This window comes from Podarcis bocagei (genome assembly GCF_964188305.1).
Source record: "Podarcis bocagei genome assembly, chromosome: 8".
NCBI classification, from domain to species: Eukaryota; Metazoa; Chordata; class Lepidosauria; order Squamata; family Lacertidae; genus Podarcis; species Podarcis bocagei.
In genome coordinates this window covers 14,028,672-14,054,226 of record NC_138133.1, presented here as the reverse complement: position 1 = coordinate 14,054,226, position 25,555 = coordinate 14,028,672, and the positions used below count along the sequence as shown (strand labels likewise).

At 44.9% G+C, this 25,555-nt stretch overlaps 2 protein-coding genes across 12 annotated transcripts in view; one reads left to right on the top strand and one right to left on the bottom strand.

The window, feature by feature from the left end:
- Positions 1 to 25,555, bottom strand: part of TRIO (trio Rho guanine nucleotide exchange factor) — a 284,165-nt gene that overhangs the window by 3,513 nt on the left and 255,097 nt on the right. For 5 of the 6 annotated variants that reach the window (XM_081206097.1, XM_081206099.1, XM_081206098.1 and 2 more), the window contains exons 46-56: positions 25,184 to 25,375; positions 20,777 to 20,954; positions 18,528 to 19,300; positions 15,462 to 15,709; positions 13,471 to 13,609; positions 6,976 to 7,003; positions 5,985 to 6,147; positions 5,690 to 5,811; positions 5,515 to 5,593; positions 3,508 to 3,708; positions 504 to 642 (exon numbers count right to left, since the gene is read on the bottom strand). In XM_081206097.1, the coding sequence (XP_081062223.1) occupies positions 504 to 642; positions 3,508 to 3,708; positions 5,515 to 5,593; positions 5,690 to 5,811; positions 5,985 to 6,147; positions 6,976 to 7,003; positions 13,471 to 13,609; positions 15,462 to 15,709; positions 18,528 to 19,300; positions 20,777 to 20,954; positions 25,184 to 25,375 (2,262 nt within the window). Of the gene's footprint in view, positions 1 to 503; positions 643 to 3,507; positions 3,709 to 5,514; positions 5,594 to 5,689; positions 5,812 to 5,984; positions 6,148 to 6,975; positions 7,004 to 13,470; positions 13,610 to 15,461; positions 15,710 to 18,527; positions 19,301 to 20,776; positions 20,955 to 25,183; positions 25,376 to 25,555 lie in introns of those variants that run through there. The other variant, XM_081206102.1, reaches the window with a different exon arrangement.
- LOC308593903 (uncharacterized protein) overlaps positions 1 to 25,555 on the top strand; it is a 57,042-nt gene that overhangs the window by 29,789 nt on the left and 1,698 nt on the right. Inside the window, exons 3-5 of one of the 6 annotated variants that reach the window (XM_081206704.1) lie at positions 13,566 to 13,711; positions 17,550 to 17,673; positions 23,908 to 24,408. In XM_081206704.1, coding sequence (XP_081062830.1) covers positions 13,566 to 13,711; positions 17,550 to 17,663 — 260 coding nt within the window. In that variant the 3' untranslated portion in view covers positions 17,664 to 17,673; positions 23,908 to 24,408. Of the gene's footprint in view, positions 1 to 663; positions 1,268 to 13,565; positions 13,712 to 17,549; positions 18,522 to 20,030; positions 20,124 to 23,903; positions 24,409 to 25,555 lie in introns of those variants that run through there. The other 5 variants (XM_081206703.1, XM_081206702.1, XR_014011075.1 and 2 more) reach the window with 5 other exon arrangements.

Genomic DNA, 25,555 nt, shown 5'->3' with positions numbered 1-25,555 from the left:
GGTTTTGCCTCTGCTCTTCCCGCTTCATCTCTCTCCTGTTTCTGGGAGAGAGTGGGGCAGGAGAGGGTGGGGCAGCACCCAGCCCTTCCCTTGCCTGACCAGCGTCTTCCTCTTTCTTCCATCCTCTGATTCTTGCCCCCTGGCTGGCATGGGTCCCCCCAACTCACTGCTCCCCTCTCCCGAGTCGGACTTCAGCTCGCCTGCCCCCGATGCCCACTCATTAGCATCCTGCCAGTCCCCGACATCAGGCTCAATGTGGGCTTTGGCCACAACTGTACATTGTTCCTTGAGTTGGCTTCCGATTCACACAAGGCTCTCACAGCACTTACAGCCTTTGTGCAGTAAGGACATGGCAGTGGGCTAATAATACGTCCCCTGGATGCACCTTGTTTCTACACATAAGACTGGACCACCAGCTAGTCTGTCAGAAATGTGTGGGTGCTCTGAAGCATATCCTGGTATTGACAGTATTCGGGGGGAGAAAAACCTGTTATCCAGTTCACCTTTAGGTCCAAGTGCACTATTCTGCAGTTGTGAAGATACTGTACAGCATCCAGAATCTCCCCCAGATACAGCTTGATCTTTCCTTCCGTGAGGTTTCCCCATTGCACGATGTAGTCCAGAAGGCGGCCCTGGTTAGCACTATGAAAGAATAAGTGTCATGTTAATCATCATCATCATCATCAGCTGTCCACATTTTTTTTTGGGGGGGGGGAGAAAGCAAATGATTTAACTCTGCTGCATGGTAGAGCTAGTCCTAACTATTATAGAGGGGTGTGTGTGTGTAGAAATAAATTAACTTTTTTTTTTAACCCACACAAATCTCACCATGAAGTGAGAAATCTCCACTATTGCTCTGTGATTACTTGTTCTTAGGATTAACTTGAAGTAGAAATGTAGCCCAATTTAAACTCAGGTGTGTATTTATGAAGATGTACTCACAAAATAAGTGTAAGATTCTAATTATGTAAGATTTTCCTATCTTCAACATTTAACATCTAGAAAGCAAGAGCATAACATATTGGCCACGTTTGAATGTAGAGCTAAGCCATTGTTGTTGTTGTTGTTGTTTAGTCGACTCTACACATGGACATCACCAGATGGGCAGCATTGAAATCAGATTGATTATATTCTCTGCAGCCAAAGATGGAGAAGCTCTATACAGTCAGCAAAAACATGACCTGGAGCTGACTGTGGCTCAGATCATCAGCTTCTTAAAACAAAATTCAAGCTTAAACTGAAGAAAGTAGGAAAAACCACTGGGCTGGTAAGATACAGTCTAAATCAAATCCCTTATGAATACACAGTGGAAGTGAGGAACATGTTTAAGGATTTAGATTTGGTGGACAGAGTGCCTGAAAAACTATGGATGGAGGATCGCAACATTATACAGGAGCTAAGCCATAGTTTGTTTAATTCATGGTTTGTCTGAACACCCAAACACATTCTGCACAAATAACCATCATTTGTTCTGTGGCAACAAACGATAACTTGAAACCGTGGTTTGCTGTTAGCTTATCAGTTTCAGCTTGCTTTAAATGTGGTTTGTCATCATGTCTGAACCAAGGATTCAGGCGTAATCCTGGTTTGTTTGGCATCCTGACTGAGTGGCTTGCCAAGCAACCAGATGTGTGAGGCAAGAGGGACCTTTGTTTGTTTGATGTATACCCTGCATCTTCCTCCAAAGGAGCCCAGGGCTGCAAACGTATCCATACTAATGCTATTAAAACATCTTTAAAAATGGTTTAAAACTACCTTCCAAAAAAAAACAACAACTACTGAAAAGCAATCACCTGCTCTGCAACTATTAATTTCAGGGTTGCCTGGGACAGAACTTTTAGCTATCAAATACCCTAGTAAACAGTAATGTTTACATTTACCTAAACAGGAATGTATTTCCCCCCCTCAAAGTTAATAGCGAGGAATAACTCGCAACATGCACACATTCAGTTTTATGCGCTTAACAACAACAACAACACACACAAAACATTTAAAAGGGGGCGGGCTTCTGGGAAAAGAGACTTTCGCAATCCCACCCACCATTCAACCCAATGTGTTTTGACTATAAGCAGTTTTGACATTAGGCACTATCCCTTGACCGCAACCCCTGTGTAAGTTGAGTGTCTTATGTATCACCAGCTTCACGTAGGAGCAAAATATCTGCAGGTTGCAGTTAACAAGTAACAGAACTATTGCCTGGTGGGAGGCGGGGAAATGGTAAACCTATATTATTATACTTTGTATGTGGGGTTTTTATGTCAGTATCATTTGGGCAGGTTCTCTTTCTGTTTATTATATTTCCTTGGTAGTGAAAGAGGTTGGCTGGGGGGCCCAAGGAATGGTTGGTTGTGTTTAGTTGGCTGCAGTGAGATTTGTTTGCGTGTGTTGGGGGGGGGGGGTCAGGTTCACCAGATTGTTTCGTATGCTGTTGGTGGGTTTTTGTTGTTGTCTTGCTGGGCTGTGCACGTGATAAAGGAGAGCCACACTGGGGTGAAGGCATCCTCTTTTATTTGTCCCCGTGACAGTTGCAGTCTATTGGTTAGCTTTTCTAGTAAGGCTGTTTCCCATACAATTTGGTACCATTGGTCCATGTTCATTCCTGACTGGTCTCTCCAGTGTCTGGCTGCTGAGAGTAGGTGGGTTATAAGGTCTTTCTCATGTGAGCGTTCATGATGCTCTTGGAAAATGTTTAGTGGGGCAAGTTCTGGGGTGAGTTCTAATACCTGTTTAGTTATTTTGCATATCTCTTGTAGGACTGCTGTCCAGAATGGTTGGATTTTGGGGCATTCCCACCACATGTGCAGGTATGTGCCTGTAGAGGTGCTGCTTCTCCAACATTTTGGTGTTGTTCCTGGGCATATCAGTGCCAGTTTCTGTAGTGTTAAGTACCATCTGTATGTGAGTTTCAGTGTGAGTTCCTTTCTTTTGACTGAGATGGAGGTTTAGACCACTTTCTAGTCCATTGGGTGGGGTTAATTTCATAGCCTAGGTCATGCTCCCATTGTTCTTTGTGTCAAAGAACTGTCAGGAGAAGACTTTCGAAGGTGGTCAAGGGCCTAGTGGCACCTGATTTTACTGTTGGATTGTTTAAGAAGGTGTGTACTTGGTGGTGTGTTAGCCAGGGTATTTGGGTGTCTCCAAGTAGGTCTTGTTTTTCTTATGTCAGTATGGGTTTGTTGTTTTTGTGAAAGTCTTTAAGATAGTGTAGGCCTTTGGCTTGCCATGTTTTTCTCTGGAGCTTTTGTGCTGTGTGTTGGAATAACGGGTGATGAGCTAGGGGGGTTAGCGGGGCTAGCGCTGGGAACGGTTTGCCTATTTTTCCTTCGATGTTTAGCATTATAGGGATTTTCTTTAGATTTTGTATTGTTTTGGTTGATTTATTGCAGTTTTAGTACATTTTCCCTCTGCATTAATATTCTTTTGACCACTTTGGGAAGAGTCTGGGCCAAAAAGTGGCATATAAAATAACCCACAACATAACATGAGGTAACATAAAAGGGCACACACATCTCTAACACCAAGATGTAACTGGTGGAACTCTCAAAGGTGTCCAGGAGGCCGATAAGCTGAGGGTGTTGGAGATTCTGCATAACTCCGAGTTCATGGGTGACCTGATCTCGTTTCATCAGTTTCTTATTTATGAACTTAGCGGCTACTTCTCGCTTGGTTCCCTTCTGGTCGCATCTCTTAATGACAGAAAACCTGCCCCTGCAAAACAAATGGTGAAAGGAAAGTCAGCTCCACAAGGCAAGGAATGCAAGAAAGAGAGATTTATTTATTTTCGCACCCCACACTTGCAAACATACATATTCAAAGCTGGTCTTGAACTAAACTATTAGAAAAACTTTCTCCCTTTGAAATGCAACTAGATGTCCAATTGCTGAGGCACTTACAATACTAAATTTTTAATAATAATAATAATTTATATGAAGTATACTAAATCAGCCTGGGACTGTTTGTCATGTTCTGGACAGTCAGGTGTGCAGGTTAAAAATATGATGCTCTTATGATAAGTGTATGTATCAGTATTTTCATGTGAGCCAGCTATAACAGGGAAATACAAGAGCAAAATTAAAACTCAAGAGTTTAGAGTAGAAAGAGGAGACTTGGGCTCATATGTTCCACCCTGCCTCTGGGCCAGGAGGAGGGGTTCATTAGAATTACCGTATTTTTCGCTCTATAGGACACACTTTTTCCCCTCCAAAAATGAAGGGGGAAAGTGTGTGCATCCTATGGAGCGATGCAGGCTTTCGCTGAAGCCTGGAGAGTGAGAGGGGTCGGTGTGCACCGACCCCTCTCGCGTTCCAGGCTCCAGGAAGCTATCCACAAGCCTGCGGAGCCCGGCGGGAGTTCCCGCCGGACTCCCAAGGCTTGCGGATAGCAGCCTGCTGTCCCCCGAAGCCAAAACAGCGAGACGGGGCGCTGCGCAGCCCTCTGTCTCGCTGTTCCAGCTTCGGGATGGCTGCGCAAAGCCTCCGCAGGGCGGCGGGGTGAAGGCACCCCACCGCCCTGTGGAGGCTACAAAGGTGTCCCCAAAGCTTCAAGCCTTTGGAGTGCAGCTGCACTCCAAAGGCTTCAGGGATCTTTGAGGCTGGCGGTGGGGGAAAGCAGCGCTTCCCCCCACCGCCAGCCCCACAAGCTTGGGGGGCAGCGGCAAGGTCTGCTCTTGAACGCACCTTAAATGCACCTTGTTTTTGAGGGGGAGAACAAGAAAAAAATTTCCCACCTATTCTTCCCCTCCTATAGTCCGGTGCATGCTATGGTCCGGTGAGTCGAATAGAGCAAAAAATACGGTAAGTTTCATTTCTCACAATTCCTGGCTCATTGTGTGAACCAGAGATTGTGGTTTAAAGCAAACTCTGGTTAGTTAAACAAGCCAACTGCATACCCCATGGTTTGGCTTGTTTTGAAACTGCTGAGTTCACTTTAAACCATAATCACATGCAACAAGAAGTCCATCATAAAAAGTGAAACTATTTCTCCTGCCTATGAATGAACAGAGAAGAGCAGCACAGGCCTGATGTTTCTTGCAGGTTCTAGTGCTAAACTATGTTTTAATGTTGTGTGAATGGAGCCTCTCTGAATGCACATTGATCTGTCCAAAGATTTCCCAAAGTTCAGCTTATTTCGCCCGATTCATATGCAACCAAAATGGTGTGGAGGTGACTTTACAATTGCCTGATCTCATTCTGGATTGGTAGCTTTTGCACATTGCTAGCTGAATGAAATGATTTTTCCTTAGTGGAAGTGGCTCCAATGCATGACTCAGGTTTTAATTAATATATGTTAAGTAATAACATTGTTTTAGGCTACTTTTCATACCCCAGCACCAAAAGCTTAATGTTCGCATTACTGAGTTTACTCTTGCCATGCAAACTCTTTTCTAAGAAAGCACTTGATTTCTGCATTATCAGGGTCCTTGAATGTATGCCAGGACAGCTGAATGCACATCTCAACACAGAAATCATTCCTCTCCAAAAATATTTATGATTATATAAGTAGGCTGAATCATACCTGCCAAGCTCAGCCACTTCACTGTACAGGGAATCAAAGTTATCTTTCCAGGTTACTATGATCCCATCACTTCCAGGACCTGAAAAGTGGAAAAATAATCTAACATTGAGCATTTAACATGTGAAAAGCATTGCTATCTTTATTCTGTGCCTCCTTGCCACAGAGATAGACCCACCTAAAACTCGTAGACTGGCTGAAGATGAAACTGAACCCATATCGTTTGCAGCTACACAGGTATAAATACCATCATCTTCTGTGGTCACACCAATGATTTTCAGAGATGCTTCTCCCAACTCACTGCAAAATATTGTAAATTTGTAAACATGTGAGATTTATAAACACTCAATTGGTATTTATAGTCACAATCATCTAGTCCCTTCAAAATATTCTTTCTGCTTTCTTGCCAACTATCTCACAAATTCCACTTTTTGACACAGTATAAAGCATGCAAATGAAGAAGCCACAGGTACCTGTATGAGATGCTGTAATGACTGTCACTGCTCAGTGTGTTATGTTCAGGACCTTTCCAAGTTACTGAAGCTTTGGGACGACCACAGACTTTGCATTTCAGAATGACAGTCTCTCCTATCTCACATGTTGTCTCACTTAATGGTATTATGAATTCAGGGGGAACTGGGAAGAGAAGGAAACAATTGCCATTAAAGAGTTAATTCATACATCTTCTCTGTCACCTAAATACATGCAGTTTGCATGTTACCTCTGTGATGCGGTTAGTGCAGCACAGTTTAAGTCTGGTAAAAATATAGGGCAGCATATGCCTTAAGGCCCATTAGGATGTGTGTGACCTATATAGAGACTAGGAACGAACCCTTAGATCATTTGTTTCTATTTCTCTTTATTGTTCTGGTTCTATAGGCTGCCTCTTAACAGTTTTCTCTGTCTGGCTCTGACATGGAAATTAGCTGAAAGCAAAAGGAGGAGAGGAGGAAGTGATGAAAAAGTTTGTCATGTGGGTTCCTGCCTAGTCAAGGGGGACGGACACAATTAGTGCACTGTGTCTCACATTCTGCTAGGAAAAAAATGTTATTTCTCAAATGCAGCCACTCCTTTTTTCCTGTGACAACGCAATGTTTCTCACGACTTAACCAAGATATTGGAGAAACTGTATCTCTGCTATTGCCTCTCTGATAAAATACATCTCTACATTTAAACTGAAAAGATTTTAGTCAGATCACGTGGCTCACCCATCACTGACTACTGTTCAGCACCAAGGCCCATTTCTGGTGCCCACTGGTTTGGCCATTATGGTATTTAGAAAATGTCTGAAGAGGGATTGTATCTACGACTCCCCAGACATTTTGCAGCCTCACAGATAGTTCCCTCTGCTGGCTTAGCAGGCTCACCAGCCGCATTTTAAATGCATTTTAGACTTCCTCTGCCTTTGTAATGAAAAAATGTATTTTCATACTATTGGCAACAGTGAACTTAAACACAACTTACCATCATAAATGTAGTTGGGGTTGAGAAGCTGAAAAGGGAAGTTGAAAAATGTTAGCATTTCGAAAGTCTCCAGACATTTCTTAAGGACAATAAGGTTAAAAACTGAAGTCTAAACATCTGTCAACTGTTGACATAGAAGACTGTGTGAAGTTGTACTCAATGATGTTGTAAGGTCAACAATAATCAGCATAGCCAGGCGTACTTAACATATCATGATCAATAGACAATGTGGTATTTTCTGTGCACTTGTACTAACAAAGCTTTTCCCATTACATTCCCTAAAATGGGACATTTAGAGACCAGCAGTGAGATTTTTATGCCAAAATGTTTCCTGAAAAGATAAAGCAGTACATTGCTGACTGACAACGCCACCAAGAAATATCCCCTTTGCTGGGTCTCTGAAGATGTACCAGATTACAATGCCCCCTGCTCCTCTGAAGATCTAATCTCCAGGTAAAATTCAGGCAGGTTGAAAATCTTTGTACACTCCCTTTTCATTCAGCACAGGAATTGTGGAGTGCTCAGAATCCTGGTGGATCCATTGTGACCAAATATCATCTGTGACATCACCCAACCATGGTGCCAGTATGATGGCTCTATGATATTACAGTGCTACCTCGGGTTACAAACACTTTGGGTTACAGACTCTGCTAACCCAGAAATAGTACCTCGGGTTAAGAACTTTACCTCAGGATGAGAACAGAAATCGTGCGCCAGCGGCGCAGCAGCACCGAGAAGTCCCATTTGCTAAAGTGGTACCTCAGGTTGAGAACGCTTTCAGGTTAAGAACGGACCTCCAGAACGAATTAAGTTCGTAACCAGAGATACCACTGTACATGATGATGTTATACAGAGAGAATTTTATTCACTACAAGTCTAGCCCAAAGTATTCTCACCTACAATGGTTCAGAAATGCTCCCCCCCCCCTTAAAGTGAGTAACAATTCCATCTATTGTTCTGTTAGAGCTGTATGGAAGTGATATTTATATAACAGTTTGTCTTGATAATATATATATATATATATATATATATATATATATATATATATATATATATATGTAGGTTTTGGTGTCTTCGGGTGTCTTCCCGTGTAAGAGTTGGGGTGTCTAGGCGACGTTTCGACGAGGTCTCACTCGTCATCTTCAGGCTGGTGCTTTCGGCTTCTTGTTACTAGAACAGAGCAGGATCTCAGTGTTTGAGTTCCTATAAATACTGTTGAGGGGGTGTGGTGTATAGCCTCCAACGTTCTGGGCAGAGAGGAAGTTCCTAGGTTAATGTGCCTTTTCTTCTTTTGTTCATTAATTACTTGAGGGATATCTTGAGTGATTACTTGAGTGATATTCTGAGTACCACTTAGGAGGGTCATTAGGTGTGGATTAGTTGCTAAAGCTTTCGTGTCTTGACCTCTTGACCTTGTAAAGAGTTTTTCTGAGAAGATGGCTGTACTGCACTTAGTTGTGCTCTGGCTTGGCTTCGTGTATAGGGGCGAGCTGTGGTTTTGTGCCCTGTGCCGGCCAGATCTGTGTAGGGATTGCAGGGGGGTGCAGCATCCGGAGGTGCCACTATGGTTTGGCTACTGGATGGTGTCTGTAATTTATCTGTGGAGAGGGTCTGGGTTTGGGTCTGGTGTGGTTGATTGGAGATGGCGTTCTGTGTGCCTCTGGTTCTGGTGTCGGTTTTTGTGGGGAGGGCTAATCTACACTATCTACCGGAAAAAAACACACACCAACCGCTACTTACATGCACAATCACACCACCACCCTGCACAAATAAACTCCGTAGCCAAGACTCTCATCTCCAGAACCAAACGCCTGGCTGACAAAGACCACTTGACAACTGAGTTACAGAATCTCTCAAATGTGTTAATCGCCAACGGATACCAGCAAAACAGGGTTACGAAGCTAATCCAAAAAGAAACACCCCCCAAAAACCAAGACACAGAAGAAAACAATGGCATGGCCCTCCTTCCTTATATCAAGGGCACTACAGATAAAATTAGCAAAATCCTCCATAAACACAATATCAAAACAGCCTTTTGCACCAACCAAAAAATAGCCAATATCCTCAGAAACCCAAAAGATAAAATCCAGTTAGAAAACCAAGGGGTCTATGAAATACCCTGCAAAGTCTGCCCAGCCACGTACATTGGACAAACAAACAGACGAATAAATGCACGTATCGCAGAACACAAGAATGCCGTCAAAAAAGAAGAAAAAACTTCCTCTCTTTACCAACACATGAAAGAAACAGGACACGAAATTAATTTTGCAGATTCCAAATTGCTCTTTAACATGGAACATCACCACAAGAGAATAATCATGGAAGCCATCGAGACAGAGAAACACCCTCACAACATGAACAAGCGTGACGACACGTCCCGCCTGCCAGACATCTGGAAATTAGCCCTCCCCACAAAAACCGACACCAGAACCAGAGGCACACAGAACGCCATCTCCAATCAACCACACCAGACCCAAACCCAGACCCTCTCCACAGATAAATTACAGACACCATCCAGTAGCCAAACCATAGTGGCACCTCCGGATGCTGCACCCCCCTGCAATCCCTACACAGATCTGGCCGGCACAGGGCACAAAACCACAGCTCGCCCCTATACACGAAGCCAAGCCAGAGCACAACTAAGTGCAGTACAGCCATCTTCTCAGAAAAACTCTTTACAAGGTCAAGAGGTCAAGACACGAAAGCTTTAGCAACTAATCCACACCTAATGACCCTCCTAAGTGGTACTCAGAATATCACTCAAGTAATCACTCAAGATATCCCTCAAGTAATTAATGAACAAAAGAAGAAAAGGCACATTAACCTAGGAACTTCCTCTCTGCCCAGAACGTTGGAGGCTATACACCACACCCCCTCAACAGTATTTATAGGAACTCAAACACTGAGATCCTGCTCTGTTCTAGTAACAAGAAGCCGAAAGCACCAGCCTGAAGATGACGAGTGAGACCTCGTCGAAACGTCGCCTAGACACCCCAACTCTTACACGGGAAGATACCCGAAGACACCAAAACCTGCATTCCTGTACCCGTGAAAATCTACGAAAGCATATATATATATATATATATATATATATATATATATATATATGCAGGTTTTGGTGTCTTCGGGTGTCTTCCCGTGTAAGAGTTGGGGTGTCTAGGCGACGTTTCGACGAGGTCTCACTCGAAGAAGCCGAAAGCACCAGCCTGAAGATGACGAGTGAGACCTCGTCGAAACGTCGCCTAGACACCCCAACTCTTACACGGGAAGACACCCGAAGACACCAAAACCTGCATTCCTGTACCCGTGAAAATCTACGAAAGCATATATATATATATATATATATGCAGGTTTTGGTGTCTTCGGGTGTCTTCCCGTGTAAGAGTTGGGGTGTCTAGGCGACGTTTCGACGAGGTCTCACTCGTCATCTTCAGGCTGGTGCTTTCGGCTTCTTGTTACTGGAACAGAGCAGTATGCTTGTTACAGAACAGTATTCTTGTTACTGGAACAGAACAGATGCTCTGTTCCAGTAACAAGAAGCCGAAAGCACCAGCCTGAAGATGACGAGTGAGACCTCGTCGAAACGTCGCCTAGACACCCCAACTCTTACACGGGAAGACACCCGAAGACACCAAAACCTGCATTCCTGTACCCGTGAAAATCTACGAAAGCATATATATATATATATATATATATATGTTGTTTGTTTAGTCGTTTAGTCGTGTCCGACTCTTCGTGACCCCATTGGACCAGAGCACGCCAGGCACTTCTGTCTTCCACTGCCAGAACTACATTTGAGCTAGGTATCATCAGGTCGAGAACTCAGCTCTAAACTATTTAAAGTAGGGGATGCATGTATACAGTGAGTAACTGCATCTAGCAGTGTGTTCTTATACATCTGTCTACTTAGAAGTATACTGCATTCAGTTCTGTAACACTCCAAGTAAGGATATAGTGCAGCCTAGGGGTGCAATCCTGTGGATACTTAGTAAGTTCCATTGAATGCAGTGGGTCTTACTGCAGACTGAAAGGATTGGCGATTGTATCAATCCCAATGTTTGAAGTGGGATTCAGTTGGCGGTTCAAATCCCCGTGACAGAGTCAGCTCCCATTGCTCTGTCCCAGCTCCAGCCAACCTGTTGTTGTTGTTTAGTCGTTTAGTCGTGTCCGACTCTTTGTGACCCCATGGACCAGAGCACGCCAGGCACTCCTGTCTTCCACTGCCTCCCGCAGTTTGATCAAACTCATGCTGGTAGCTTCAAGAACACCATCCAACCATCTCATTCTCTGTCGTCCCCTTCTCCTTGTGCCCTCCATCTTTCCCAACATCAGGGTCTTTTCCAGGGAGTCTTCTCTTCTCATGAGGTGGCCAAAGTATTGGAGCCTCAGCTTCACGATCTGTCCTTCCAGTGAGCACTCAGGGCTGATTTCCTTCAGAATGGAGAGGTTTGATCTTCTTGCAGTCCATGGGACTCTTAAGAGTCTCCTCCAGCACCATAATTCAAAAGCATCAATTCTTCGGCGATCAGCCTTCTTTATGGTCCAGCTCTATCAATATCATATATATATATATATATATATGATATTGATAATATATTTGACTTGAGAACTGCTCTTTTTGGGGGTACTGAAAATGTTTAAAATGGGGTGTAGAAGTATGGATCTGGATTTATTGTAGGAAGTCATGGCAAAGGGATTTATTTGATATTAAAGCTTTGTAAACTTTTGGAGGCTTCTGTCATGCACCTGTGGTCTGTTATGGATGCTGCATCAGATAAACAAAATTCTGTTGGAAAGAGATGATTTATCTCTTCTTACATAATCTAATATCCTAACTCATGGTAGTAAAATGACTGTCAATACACTGAGGAAGCGGTTGTTACTACTGCTTCTGAAAGGATTAATTAGGACTCAGAAAAGATGCTTTTTTTAACTTCTGAACTGCGGATTGATGTTAAAGGCGGTTTGGCCAACATAGGGCATGTGCACTTCTGCCTTAAAACTGCTAACAGGTCAAGAGTATTATTTGTTCTCTGAGCAAACGGTTGCTTCCTGTGAGCTCAACCTGTGTGTACTGAAAGTTGACTCATGCACTCCAGAAAAAATGAAAGTGAGTAATCTTCTCTGTAATATAACTCCTTGAACAAAGCTGAACGAGCTTTATCTGTACCATCTGCAGTCTCTTTGTGCATTTTGCTGTTCCATAAGGAAGGAAGGGGTTTGTTGTTAAAAGCGGGCAGCCATTCAGTGTGCAAAATGCACTGAACGAGCCCCATTGGTCAAAACCTTGTGCAAAGATGACTTTGACTTACACAACGGGGCTTCTTCCTCCCTTGCCACTGTGTCCCTTGAAATTGGCTCAGGGACAGATGGGGGTGGGGATTGTTTCGCCTGGCAAGCTGCTGAATTCAACCATAAGACAATGTACACCTATTGTTTTCCAACATGAGGTCCTTAGCAATGCATAAACGTAGCTACTACAATTATGAATTATGGTGCTGGAGAGCAAGATCAAACCTCTCCATTCTTAAGGAAATCAGCCCTGAGTGCTCACTGGAAGGACAGATCCTGAAGCTGAGGCTCCAATACTTTGGCCACCTCATGAGAAGAGAAGACTCCCTGGAAAAGACCCTGATGTTGGAAAAGATGGAGGGCACAAGGAGAAGGGAACGACAGAGGATGAGATAGTGTTCTCGAAGCTACCAACATGACTTTGACCAAACTGCGGGAGGCAGTGGAAGACAGGAGTGCCTGGCATGCTCTGGTCCATGGGGTCACGAAGAGTTGGACATGACTAAACGATTAAACAACAACAAAGCTACTACAAGGTGTCTACTGTTCTTGTTCAGGCTGCAAAACTTTTATTGGTTGTTAATGGTTTTCTTAAAAGCTGTTGCACCTACTCCTTTCCTGAGTCCAGCCATCTTTTTTTCCTGATGAAAACTTTCCCCCATTCTTCCCTCCCAACACAAAAAAATACACTGCTATAGTCAACCCAGGCTTTCACCCTTTACCTGAGAATACCTACATCAGAGAGTTCCTTCTTCTGGACCCAGTTCCAATCTTAAGCCTTCACTCCTACTACCTATTCCCACGTGAAGTTTTCAACCACGGCTCTAGTTGCATGTTAACGACAGATTTTGAAATACAGAAGGCGCAACCCACCATATTTCTGCAAGAATCCTACTAGCTGATATCCCCCCCCCTTTAAATGGTATCACATTTACAGTGCAATCCTAATAAGACTGAGTTTAGTGGGATTTACTCTCCAGTATGTAGGTTAGCTTGACCAGGGATACTCAAATCTGAATTATATACAGTTGCCCTAAAACACGACATGAAAACAGGTCTTCAGCACTTTGTATCTCTAGTAATGAAAGGTAGAAAAGAACACTGGTGCAAATGTATTTCAAGTAAAAAAAGTATTGTTAAAGTGAGATACTTGTTGTACTGTATAGACTAAGAACAACTAAGAACACGAGGAAGAAAGGTTACCTTCACGGAAACCTTATTGGCAAGTCCATCTCGAGATTTACGGTAACCATTTTCCAGCTTGCCTTCCCTTTTGCTGTCTTTATCTTTTTTCTCAGATTTCTTCCTTAGACGGAGTGCTGTGTGCCAAGATGACGACTTCCTGAAGCCAGAACACAACAGCATAGTGATTAGCTGGACCCTTGCCTTGGAAAACATTAAAACATGCAGAAGGAGGAACATCGGACGGATAATCCACCAAACAGTGAGTATACGAACAAATGATCGATGAAATGACATGCTTCTTCTGGTGGCCTTGGCCCAAAGAGTATGAATTCTGTCATCATTTTTACAGGAACAACTAGTTTGAGCCTAGTTCTTGCTGCATTTGTAAACCTGTGTCTAGGCTGCACCCTTTCGGACTGCAGGGCTCAGTTATTTTTTCCCATCCATACAAAAAAGTTTTCTCCCATAGAAAACTATATATCGGGGGAAGAATTCGAGCTCAGCTTCCTCTTTCACATGTAAGTTTTCTTTGTGAAAAGATTGATTTATTTTTGCATGAGAAAGCACTCTGTTATGTGAGCTCCCATCTGCGTCTAGCTTCAACCACTCCAGATTCTTCACCTCAGTGAAAACTAGGCCTCAGACTTACCTTTCCACGAAAGAAAAAAAAGGGGGGGGGAAACACCTGTGACTCTTCATAGGCCTGACCATAGCTGTCAACCGTCCCTTATTTGGCGGGAAACTCCCTTATCCTAGCACCATGTCCCGCTGCTGTCCCTTATTGATGATGTCCCTTAAATTCCCCGGGTTTCACGTTCGCCTGACTTGGGAGGGAAGCAGCGGCTCGGGGTCCTCCGCCGTGCCAGAGAGCGCAAACACGAGCTGCCGCGTCTCCGCCTCTCCCTTTCCCCCCTCAGGTGCGTGTCGTGAGGAGATGGGTGGCGGCGGGCAGGCAGGCAGCCCCTCTCTTCCGAGACTTCTGCCGCGCTGCCAAGGGAAGCAGTGGCAGCGGAGGAGGTGGCCTGAGGGAGGAGGAAGAGGAGGGGATGGGGAGGGATGCAGAAGGGTGGTGCTTCAGTGGCTGCCGCGGCACCGCAACCGCCTCATGCTGGGCTCGCAGGTGGCGTGGGTGAGAGTCTCTCTCCCTCCCCCCCCTCTCGGGCGCGGAAGGGCTGATGGAACTCCTCACGCCAGGATGACGGCAGCCCTGACGTGCTGCTTAGCATCCCCTCCAATCAGTGCAGCATCTTAATGTAGTGATTTCCCCCTCTGCATCCCTTTCATAACTCTATTTTTATAAATCATTTGTCCATCCATAGTTCACATTTTTACTACAAGTTTTCTGTCAATCCTACCAATGTATGTAACTCTTTACAATAGCTTTTCAACTAAATTATAAACTTTCCCCATCTTTATTAAAGAGGTCCTCTTCCTGGTTTCTAATTCTGCCTGTAGGCTTTGCCATCTTGACGTCGTTCATCAGTTTTGTCTGCCACTCTTCTTTGGTTGGAGTTGTAGACCCTTAGGATCATCTAGTCCAACCCCCTGCAAAACACAGTCAGTTGCAGCCAAAGCAGCATGGCTTCCTCAGTGGCGGATTTATGCATAAGCTAAGCCAAAATCCCTTATTTTGGCTGCTGGTCCCTTATTTTCGAGGCGGCCTGACCCATCTCTGCCTCCTGGCTTCCCTCTTCCCTGCTTCTGCCACAAACTCCCCCTGCTCACTAAGCCCTGTTACCTCTTCAGCTTCTAACATCTCATCTTCCCAGTCTTCTCACTGTTGTCCTACCACCAATCTCCAGGTCTGAGGCTCCTTCCCTTGGAAGGTTCCTCAGCTGGTTCCTCCCAGCATTCCTTTGTGTCCAACCAGTCCATGACAGCCAGCCAGATGTATCACGTGTCTGTTTTCCTGCTGCAACAGACCAACACAGCCACTCCTCTGGGGTGCATGACAAACTAACAAGCTTACCAAAAACGTCCACCTTAAAAGGAGCACTCAAGACACTTACTTCATTGTTCCATCGGGGTTCTCAATGGTGACTGCACTGGTATGCCCCAGGACATAGCCGGGGATCCAGCCCTCGGCTGCGGGGCACTGGTCAGTGGCGGCTCGGAACACCAAAAACATGTTCTGTTGGTTGCTGGCTAGAATTTGCACGACTTCTCCTTGGTAGACATTAATCTCATCCTCCTTCACTGCCGTATAATCGTGTGTCACCAGCATGGTGGAGATATTGCTACTGCTGCTACTTTCACTCTGTCGGTGAACCAATCAGGTAGAGAGAGGAAAACAAGGAGGAAAAAGGAGATAGTTTACAAAAATACCGGGGAGGAGGGGGAGAGAATGCCTCTCTTCCATGACATTAGCGCCTAAGAATAATCATTTCAATAAGCTTGTATTAAAATCAAACCTTTACACGAACCATATGAGTACTGAGATTTTTCAGAATCTAGATAGACCCCAAAGAGCTGTAATCTAATAAACAGAGCAAGTAAATTAAACTGATCAGTAGTTGGAGGAGGGCTTATGTTCTTAATATCCCATCAATAAGTGTGAACCTGTGGCTATTATGTTCATGCACTAATCATTTAGCCTCCTTTCTTAGGGAAAGGATGCACATTTGGGCTTAAGAAAATCTCTGTAAACCTTCCATTAAACAAGCAAGCACCAGCCTGTTTACTCATCAGGAGCTTAAAAGCAGTACCCAACAGCAGCTTAAGATATTGGTTAGTAAACCAACATTAAATCTCAGTTCCCCATTCCAGATGCAACAGGGAATTGCAATTTAAAATAGCCAAGTTAAAGCTGGTGAGTAACAAGTGGTGTGGGACTGACACTACCTTCTGGTGTGATAAGCTATGGTTTAGTGGGATCACTTTATCAGAAATGGCTCACTAAGTCACCTTACACTGCCTTTTCTAGAGTTCGTAAGGTGCATGCCCTGCCCATCCCAGTGCTGCTAAATTCATTCTGTCCAGAAAGCACTGGATAGTACCCATTCTGGGCTCAAGAACACCAGATGCCTGAACTATTTAAAAAAAACCCTACATTTTTTTATTTGGCTGAAATCAGAGATTGGCAGTAATTTAACAAATTCACAGATTCTGCAAAAATGACTTGGGGACAAGATGTTTTCAGCCACTGATACAGGGAAGTATGTCGTTCCTTTATCCCAATACAGTATCTGGAAAAGGAAAGTTAATCGGGGAAGAAATATACTGCTAAGCCTAAAGGGGAAGGTGGCGTTTCTATTAATGGTGAGATTCCTATTTCAAATCTTCCTGTTTGCTGGTGAAATGAACAGTATCCACCTTTAGTGAATGGGTGGTGGAGGGACAATTATTATTTCCCCTATGTGTAAGAGTCTAAGAAGCATTTTTTTTAAAAAAATTAAGGCAATCTCCCTTCAAATAACTGCCGAGTCCTCTTAAAAGATTTGTTTTGCTTTAAATTTAAGCCACTTCTGGCTATTTGCCTGATGCATAGGTATAGTCTCGAACCCAAGACAGCTAGTTCCTAGTATGAAGCTATCCGCCTCTGCAGCACATTTTCTCCATATGGAGAAATGGCATCCCCCCCCAAGCAGCATATTAAGAACACATAGAAATACTACCTTGAACAGCCCCATCCCTTACTGTGAACAACTTTTTTTTTACGCTGGCTGCCAAGCTGACATTTCCCTAAGCTATGAAAACAATTTAAGGAGGTATGCCAAAGCCAAATCAAATAAATATAACAGGAGCTCAGAAACAGAACAAACATGCAAAGCGGAATTTCTTACCCTACAGCTACGATACAGTGAGTGAAAGAGAAAATCAGAAGAGGTCTACATTGTTAAAAAAAAATTCAACCAAGTAGTGCATGCTTTCAAGAAAGGTTCTGAAGGCCAAGTGATGTGCGATCGAGGTTGTGCGGAAGCTGTGAAAGGAGCTGAAGAAGTGTACCACACACTTAAATTGGGGTGGGGGTGGGGTTAAAAGAGTGTGGCTTTAAGACCAGCATCGAGTTTGAGGATGCAACTATTGCATCCCCCCTGAAGAATGATTATTCTGAAAATAACAATAGGTGTCCTTTGACTGCCATGTTGTATTTCCAGATTGGCAGCTTTAAAGAAAAGGAGCCGAGGTCTGCTGGCCGACAACCTGATCTTTCCTCGCAGAGCGGGCTGAAAAACGAAATCTCCAGGTGGCCCCAGTGCAGCGCTTCTTAGAGAACAGAAGGTATTTAGCTTGGAGGTTTGATCACGGTAGCCTTCTATCTGTGTGCACTAAGTGTATTTATCAGGATTAAATTTTGTGACGCTGGAAGATTCCTTGACCAGGTACGGATTTTTAAAAGACAAAAGTCAACAGAATGCTTCAGCTCAACTGAAACACAGGAAGCGCTGCCTAACAGAACCTCCATGTTCTCTGAATACTGGATGTCGGAGAGTTTAGGGGAGAGGAGTGGAGTGTTGAATTCATGTACTGCCATGTGGGTATCTTGGGTTCATTTGGCTGGCCAATGTTGGGAACAGAATGGATCTTTGCTTTGATCCAGCGGGGTGATTCTTATTTTCTTCAAAGTCTCGCTGGGGTGGCACGGGGTGTGAATTGTATGCATGTATGTGAACAGGAGGGGAATCCCTAAGGAAACCTGCCTATGGAAACACAGGTGAGGCGCGAACTGAGCTCCACCAGGGCAGCTGTACACAGAATGTTAATTTGTGCCTTCGTGTTAGAGGGGGAGGAAGCCAACAGCAAGTTAGTAGAAACCAGACTAGCAGATTTCCCCCCCGCCCCAGCAGAGGTGGAAGTCACATTTAGAGTTAGAAAGGCTTTCTTCGTGTCTGTATACATACTGCAAGTTCATGTCTTATGTATACACACAGAGAGGCGACATACGTTTCTACTGAGATTTGCATAGAAAGACTGGGAGCGACTGATTATTATTATTTCAGAGCAGCGGTGCAGCACCAGAGAGCCAGAAGTTAGTACGGAGAATGATGGCAACGCACAGGAAGGGAGGAGGAGCATGGGAAGATTTTTTTTTGTTTTTAGAGGAGCTCGCAGGATAGAAGCGCTCCAGCTCTTACCCCATTACTCTGGGTGGAGTGTACTGACTGCTCGCTGGTCGAGGAACATGTGCTCATGCGGTCTGTGTCCTTGCTGTGTGAAGAGTGGCGGTGGACCTGGCGCTGGAGGGAGTCACTGTCCCCGGGAAAAGTGAAGGAGCCGGGGCGGCTGACAGGGGATGCTGGGATGGAGCTCCAAAAGGAGCCCTTCTGCAGGGGGCTGCTGGGAGGAAAGGCTGCTTCCTTGCCAAAAGGAGAAGGGAAAGTCATTGCGGGAGGAGAGTTTATTGGCGAGACGGCTCCGGGCCTCGGTTTCCCCAGCGCCAGCGATCCTACGCTGCTCCTCGAACGGATCTCCTCCGAGTTCCCGCGGCATTCCCTCTGATCCACATCTGCCGAGCCGCAAGCGCTTCCCGATGCCTTCCGGGGGCTCTCCATCGCTTTCATCTTGGGGATCTTCTCGGGTTCTCTCTCTGGAGCGTTCTGCTGAGCGTTTGGTACCGGGTGCCTGCCTGCCTGGCTAAGGCCCGCCTCTAGGGTGGTGGTGGTGTGGGGAGGCAGGGAGGAATTGTGAATGGACATACCTGACATCTTGTCTGCCTCTGCTTGGACTGAGGCTGCAGAGGAGACCAGGACTGGGGAATGGTGTCGGACCGGCTGCGGGATCCGGGAAGGCCTGCTACGGCTGGAGCTGGGGATTCCAGGGCAGGTGCTAGGGCCACTGCTATTGCTGCTGCCGCCGCCGCCACCAGGACCACTGTGGTTCCTCTGGTACTCGATCGGTGATGTCAAGGCTGAGAAAAGCAAGAGGGGTTCACACAAAAATGGAAGAAGGCAATGCAAAGCCAGTTGTCAAGCAGGGCCTCAAATTCAATTGCCCCAATAACAGTACAGTCAAACCTCGGCTCCCGAATGCCGAAAGCCCGAAGTAAATGCTCTGGTTTTTGAACGTTTTTCAGAAGCCAAAAGTGCGGCGCAGCTTCTGCTTGAGTGCAGGAAGCTCCTGCAACCAATTGGAAGCTGTGCCTCGGTTGTCAAACATTTTGGAAGCCGAACAGGCTTCTGGAATGGATTACGCTTGACAACCGAGGTTTGACTGTATCTTCTTTTGCACAATACCATGTTTTTTGGCAGGTATTACCGTACTCACACCATTATTCCCAGATAAAGCCAAGCAACTTAAAAGCAAATATATTCATGGCAGCAAAAAAATCTGATGTATTTGAAAAGGAACACAATACTGTTTATGAAACAACTGTGATTAAATTAACAATGCGTTGTGTGAGTTGCTGAATTACAGTATGGACATACTATGGACAACTTCTTTGTCCAAGAATGTCGAAGTGAAAGCATATCGGTTATTTTTGCTTTGATGATCTATTTATATGAAATAGTGGGATTATAACAACCATGTGAATAATTTTGGGTGGATGGAAAAAATGGGATTTTCTGAAATATGTATCTGTAAATCAGACAATGGTATCTAGGTATTTTAAAGTGAATAAATTGTGGGACATTATTTAGGTCATCTGTGCTAAAAAGAGGAAGTCAGGGCTGGACAAGATATTTAGCAGAAGTTCTTAAAAAAAGGAAGCTGGACATCCACTCTCAAATACACCATATTTTTCACCCTATAGGACGCACTTTTTCCCCTCCCAAAATGAAGGGGAAATGTGTGTGCGTCCTATGGGGCGAATGCAGGCTTCGCGCACCTCTCCGCAAGCAGCGGGAGCCCAGCGTTGGGCTCCCGCTGCTTGTGGAGAGTTGCCTGCATGCTGAAGCCTGCGCGCGCTGAGCTCAGCGCGTCCAAGCTTCATGGACCTCTCCGCAAGCAGCGGGAGCCAGCGCTGGGCTCCCACGGCTTGCAGAGAGCTGCCTGTTTGGGGGCTGGGGGAAGCTCGGGCTTCCCCCGCCCCAGCCCCGCGCCTGGGGGGGAAATAATTTTTTCCCTTTATTTCTCCCCCAAAAAACTAGGTGCGCCTTATGGGACGGTGCGTCCTATAGGGTGAAAAATACGGTAATTAATTAACAAGCAAGGTAAGCAAAATGACATGACACACCATTACAGATGGCTTTTAAAAACTTAGCTTTAGTGTGATTCTGCATGGAAGGTTACTGGGAATGAACTAAAGCCTCTGACAAAAAGCTTTCACAAGGAAAGCAAAATTATTAGCCCCATCAATTAACTCAAAATACAGAACCATGATAGAGGGGAACTTTTAAAATAGCAAGACAAAGGAAACCGGAAGTAGAAACGAAGTTCACTTTACCATTTAGAAAATTACGCTGGTTTTCCAAGATTTGGTTGATTTCGTGGATCCACATTTGGCGGACTCCTGGACTGGTGGAATGCAAAACAAAAGTCTCCATAACATCACCTGCCCTTGACGTTAGTGCAAATTTACAGGGATCGTTGTCTACGTTTTCCTCCAAGCACAGGCCACTCACCTTCATTAAAAAGAAAAAGGGAAAAGCTTTCAGAAAATGCCAAATTCATCCTTTTGTTACTACTTTTGATCAGATGGCATGTGGTAACTTAGCAGGAGCACCCATGTCGAGGAATTCCCAATAAAGACCACTGTGCAACCAGGTCACAACTATACACAGCCAAAACCAGAAGCGACCCCAGAAAAGGCACTAGCAATTGGAGAACTTGTTGCACCAGAGCCTATTGGCACTGGAGTTGGGGATGTAATACTCATTTCTAGTCCATTTTGTTCGCAGCCCAGCCCACACAAAGCGTCAAACAACTAATCCAGAATGCGGCAGCTAGACTGGTGACTGGGAGTGGCCGCCAAGACCATATAACACCGGTCCTGAAAGACCTACACTGGCTCCCAGCACATTTCCGAGCACAATTCAAAGTGTTGGTGCTGACCTTTAAAGCCCTAAATGGCCTCGGCCTAGTATAGCTGAAGGAGTGTCTCTACCTCCATCGTTCAGGCCAGACACTGAGGTCCAGCTCCGAGGGCCTTCAGACAGTTCCCTCCCTGCTAGAAGTGAGGTTACAGGGAACCAGGCAGAGGGCCTTCTTGGTAGTGGCACCCACCCTGTGGAACACCTTCCCATCAGATGTCAAGGAAATAAACAACTATTTGACTTTTGGAAGACTTCTGAAGGCAGCCCTGTTTAGCGAAGCTTTTAAAGTTTGAGGTTTTATCATGTTTTTAATATTCTTTTGGGAGCCGCCCAGAGTGGCTGGGCCACTATTATTACATGATAATAATTATCTTAATTTGAAGTCCTCAAGCAAATTTCACTAGCCTACCTAGACAGCCAGTGCTATATTAATCATTCGAAACTGCGTAACAACAGCCTGACAGCAAAGAAGGAAAAACGCACCTTCTCTTAAGTTTCTAAAAACTTCCCTCCCTACTTGCCAAGGGAATTTCTGACTTGCCCCTGCTCAACTGGCTATGGAAGGCACAGCAAAAGCCATTTGCGCTTTGACACCTGACCACTTTGTTAGTGATGAGGGGGAATTGTTTGAAAGGCTTCAAATATACCTAGCAATGAGAAAAAATGCTAAACCAGGGAGCAGTCGTGCTCAACACCAAACAAATGAGACAGTGCCTCTGATTCTCAGCATTCCACGTGTCCCAACAGATTTGTCATTACCCAAGCAAAGTAGGAGCAGCTCCTCTATGACGGCATCCCATGTCACTCTGGTATGAAACATAAAAGTGGGCTGGTGGCCTTAACATGGGAACCCTCGACCCCATTTCAAAGGTTAGCAAAGCTGCAGAATGCAGCAACAGGGAAATTGGTTGCAGGGGACAGTCAAAGGAGGAGGATATCACAACAGCCTTGTAATTAACAACTTGCCTGGTAGATGACAATGAAATTCATGCAGGTAAGTGAGCATGATGGCAAAGGAGGGAGGGGTCATGTCATCCCTTCTGTTCAAGCTTGTTTGGTTTTTGTACTGGCTGCAGAAAAAGGGTAGTTCTTTCTTCCATGGACAGCACGGAAACAGTGGAGTCCACCAGTCCTCTTGGGAGAAGGCAACTTTTAAAACTAGCATGCATTTCCATGCTTACTTTCCTCTGTCTGTGGCCAGCATGGAGATAACAGGCTACTAGTCTCTTAAAGGTAAAGGTAAAGGTACCCCTGACCGTTAGGTCCAGCTGTGGACGACTCTGGGGTTGCATGCTCACCTTGCTCTATAGGCTGAGGGAGCCAGTCATGTGGCCAGCATGACTAAGCCACTTCTGGTGAACCAGAGCAGTGCACGGAAACGCCGTTTACCTTCCCACTGGAGCGGTACCTATTTATCTACTTGCAGTTTGATGTGCTTTCGAACTGCTAGGTTGGCAGGAGCAGGGACCGAGCAACGGGAGCTCACTCCGTCACAGGGATTCGAACCGCCGACCTTCTGATCGGCAAGCCCTAGGCTCCATGGTTTAACCCACAGTGCCACCCACATCTAGTCTCTTAGTCTCTTAGCAGACTAATAACTTTTTGCACAGGCCAGTAACTTGTGTGGGCTCTTTTGCAAGGCTGAGCTACAAAACAATACAAGATGCTGCCAGCGACTATGAACAACCCCTTTCAGTCCAACTTTCATCTCAGGTTAACATTTAACAACAGGCCACTTGCCAACTAGCACCTGCTCCTCTTAGCTCAGCTGAAACACACAGTAGTTTTGCATTAAGTGTGCTGCAATGGCTAGAGTGCTGGGTTTGGCAAACCTAGAATCAAGTCCCCACTCAGTCACGAAGCACTCTGCGGTGACCTTGTTTGAATCGTTTTTCTTTCAACCCAACATCCGTCACAGGGCACTGGTGAGAATAAATTGCTGCTCTGTGCTCCCCGGAGGAAGGGAGGGATTCATAAAATTCCATTCCAGGTTCGTTTGCTGACAGACTAAAGAGCTCTCTGCAGCAATTTTTGGAGCGACCAAGTACAGCTTGGGATCTTGACTCAAGTGTGAACAAACAACCCAGAAATCAAACTCGGGAAGTCATTCCAACAGATGAGCCAATAAAGAATACAGCATCTTCACATCCAGTTTGCGAAGTGAGTTGTTGAGGCCACCTGGTGGGAAAACGCACATTTACAGCTTCCAAGTATGGTGAGATAAAAGTGAATCATACTGAAAAAGGCGGGGAGGTCAAGGGGCCTGATCACAATATGTGTGCTATGGACACACAAAGGGGAGGAGGGCACACTGCTTCACGGAGTAAACCTTCATGGAGTTTCAATATAAACATAGATATTGACTTATATCTGATATTAAAAGATGAACAGTGGGAATGTGCATGAATAAAATGGGGTTTGGAAAAGCACACCAGCACAGAAAACAGGTAAAGGAAGTACAACAATCATTTGCAGTTGACGTATGGGGTTGAGCAATGTTATGTTGCCATAAATCAATAAAATTCTTTATGTCATTAGACAGGTTCTTAGAAGAGGCACATCGTTCACAAGACACCATCTACAATTTCCAGACTTACTATGGGGTGGTCCAGCATTCTAAATGCTGGCATACCTGATTGGAACAGTTTTGATATTATTAACTTATAAAGCTTTGCCAGACACATGAGAAATAGTTTTTTAAAATTTGACTCCTAATCAACTGCATTTTGCAATTTCCCCCATAATTAAGAGAAACCACACCTGACTGTGTTCCAGGCCTTTTGGTTGGTTTGCTCCAAGTATTTCCAATTTCTGGCTATAATAAGCATTTGTGCTGCAGCCAAAGTAGGCAACAGAAGTTAATTCCTGCTTTGTAATTCACTTGATTTCTCCAAAAACCATTTCCTAAAACCCAGTCATTTGAGGGAGGCACTTGAGGGAGCGCTCCCACTGTGCTCTGGAGGCTTCGCGTTGCTTTCGCTGAAGCCAGGAGAGCAAGAGGGATCGGTGCGCACCGATCCCTCTTGCTCTCCTGGCTTCGCTTCGCTGGAGAGGTGCTCCTCAGGGAAAGCTGGAGAGGGAAAGCTGCGCAGCACCCCTTCAGCGAAGCGGCAGGAGAAACGGAAGGGGTGCGGGGATTTGAACCACTGACCTTCTGATCGGCAAGTCCTAGGCTCTGTGGTTTAACCCACAGCGCCACCCACATCTCTCCAATGATCGTATGTAGCTATTCTTACACAAAGGAAAGGGCCTCTGTTGTGGTGGTGCCCTGATTCTGAAATACCCTTCCTAGAGAAGCTTGACTGGTGTCAACACTAAAACCTTTCACGGCTAAGTTAAGACTTTCTTGTTTGGCCTGGCATTTAAAGGGATTCCATTTACTGTTGGTTTTTAGTTTTTGTCTTTTGTTTTATGATAGGAGTTACATTTCGTGAGGTTTAATAATTTTTAAAACCAATACTACCAACCACATGCGAAAGAAACATAAACTATGGCAAACTAGGGCAAAGTTGTGGAAAATGAGAGAAAAGATAAGGAAGGGTTGGTGGAATGAAAAATCTTCATGGTGGTGGTTAAGAGCTTAGCTAGCCGTTCACCTCCTGATCATTGATATATTTTCACTAAGCTTTGAAATAAACCCTTTCCCAGTGGTTTTTGCAGAATCAGGAGATTAATCCCAGAGGAAGGGGGGGGGACACACCCACACACCCCTTTAAAGAGACTATGAGCACAGTTGGATTAGAAACTGTTGTCAAAATGGAATTGAACCCTCCAGCCTACTGCATAACTAAAAAAAAAGACATATGCAGAAGACTTACCTTGATACTGTTTTTAAATAAGAATCCTGGCGTTGAGAAGCCTTTCTTTTTATCTAGTGGCTCACTGAATATAACAATCTGTTCAAACAGGAACACCCGCCTTTCTTTGCAACGTGGCAAGAGTCCCGTTTCCTGATCTGTAACCATGAACGTATCTTGCAGCAACAGCTTACCCTGGGCAACAATTTTACCCTAAAAAAGAGAGGCCCGAACAAGTTGAGTCAACCCTTTTTAGTCCATCAGCTGAAACAAGTCTGATGAATGTCGTTTGGAACGCCGGGCACCTTTCCAGTTAGGAGTTTGATCTGGCCTTCCACAAATTGTCATGCAGATCTTTTTTGGTTGGAAGATTAAATAAGAAGAGTTTGTTTT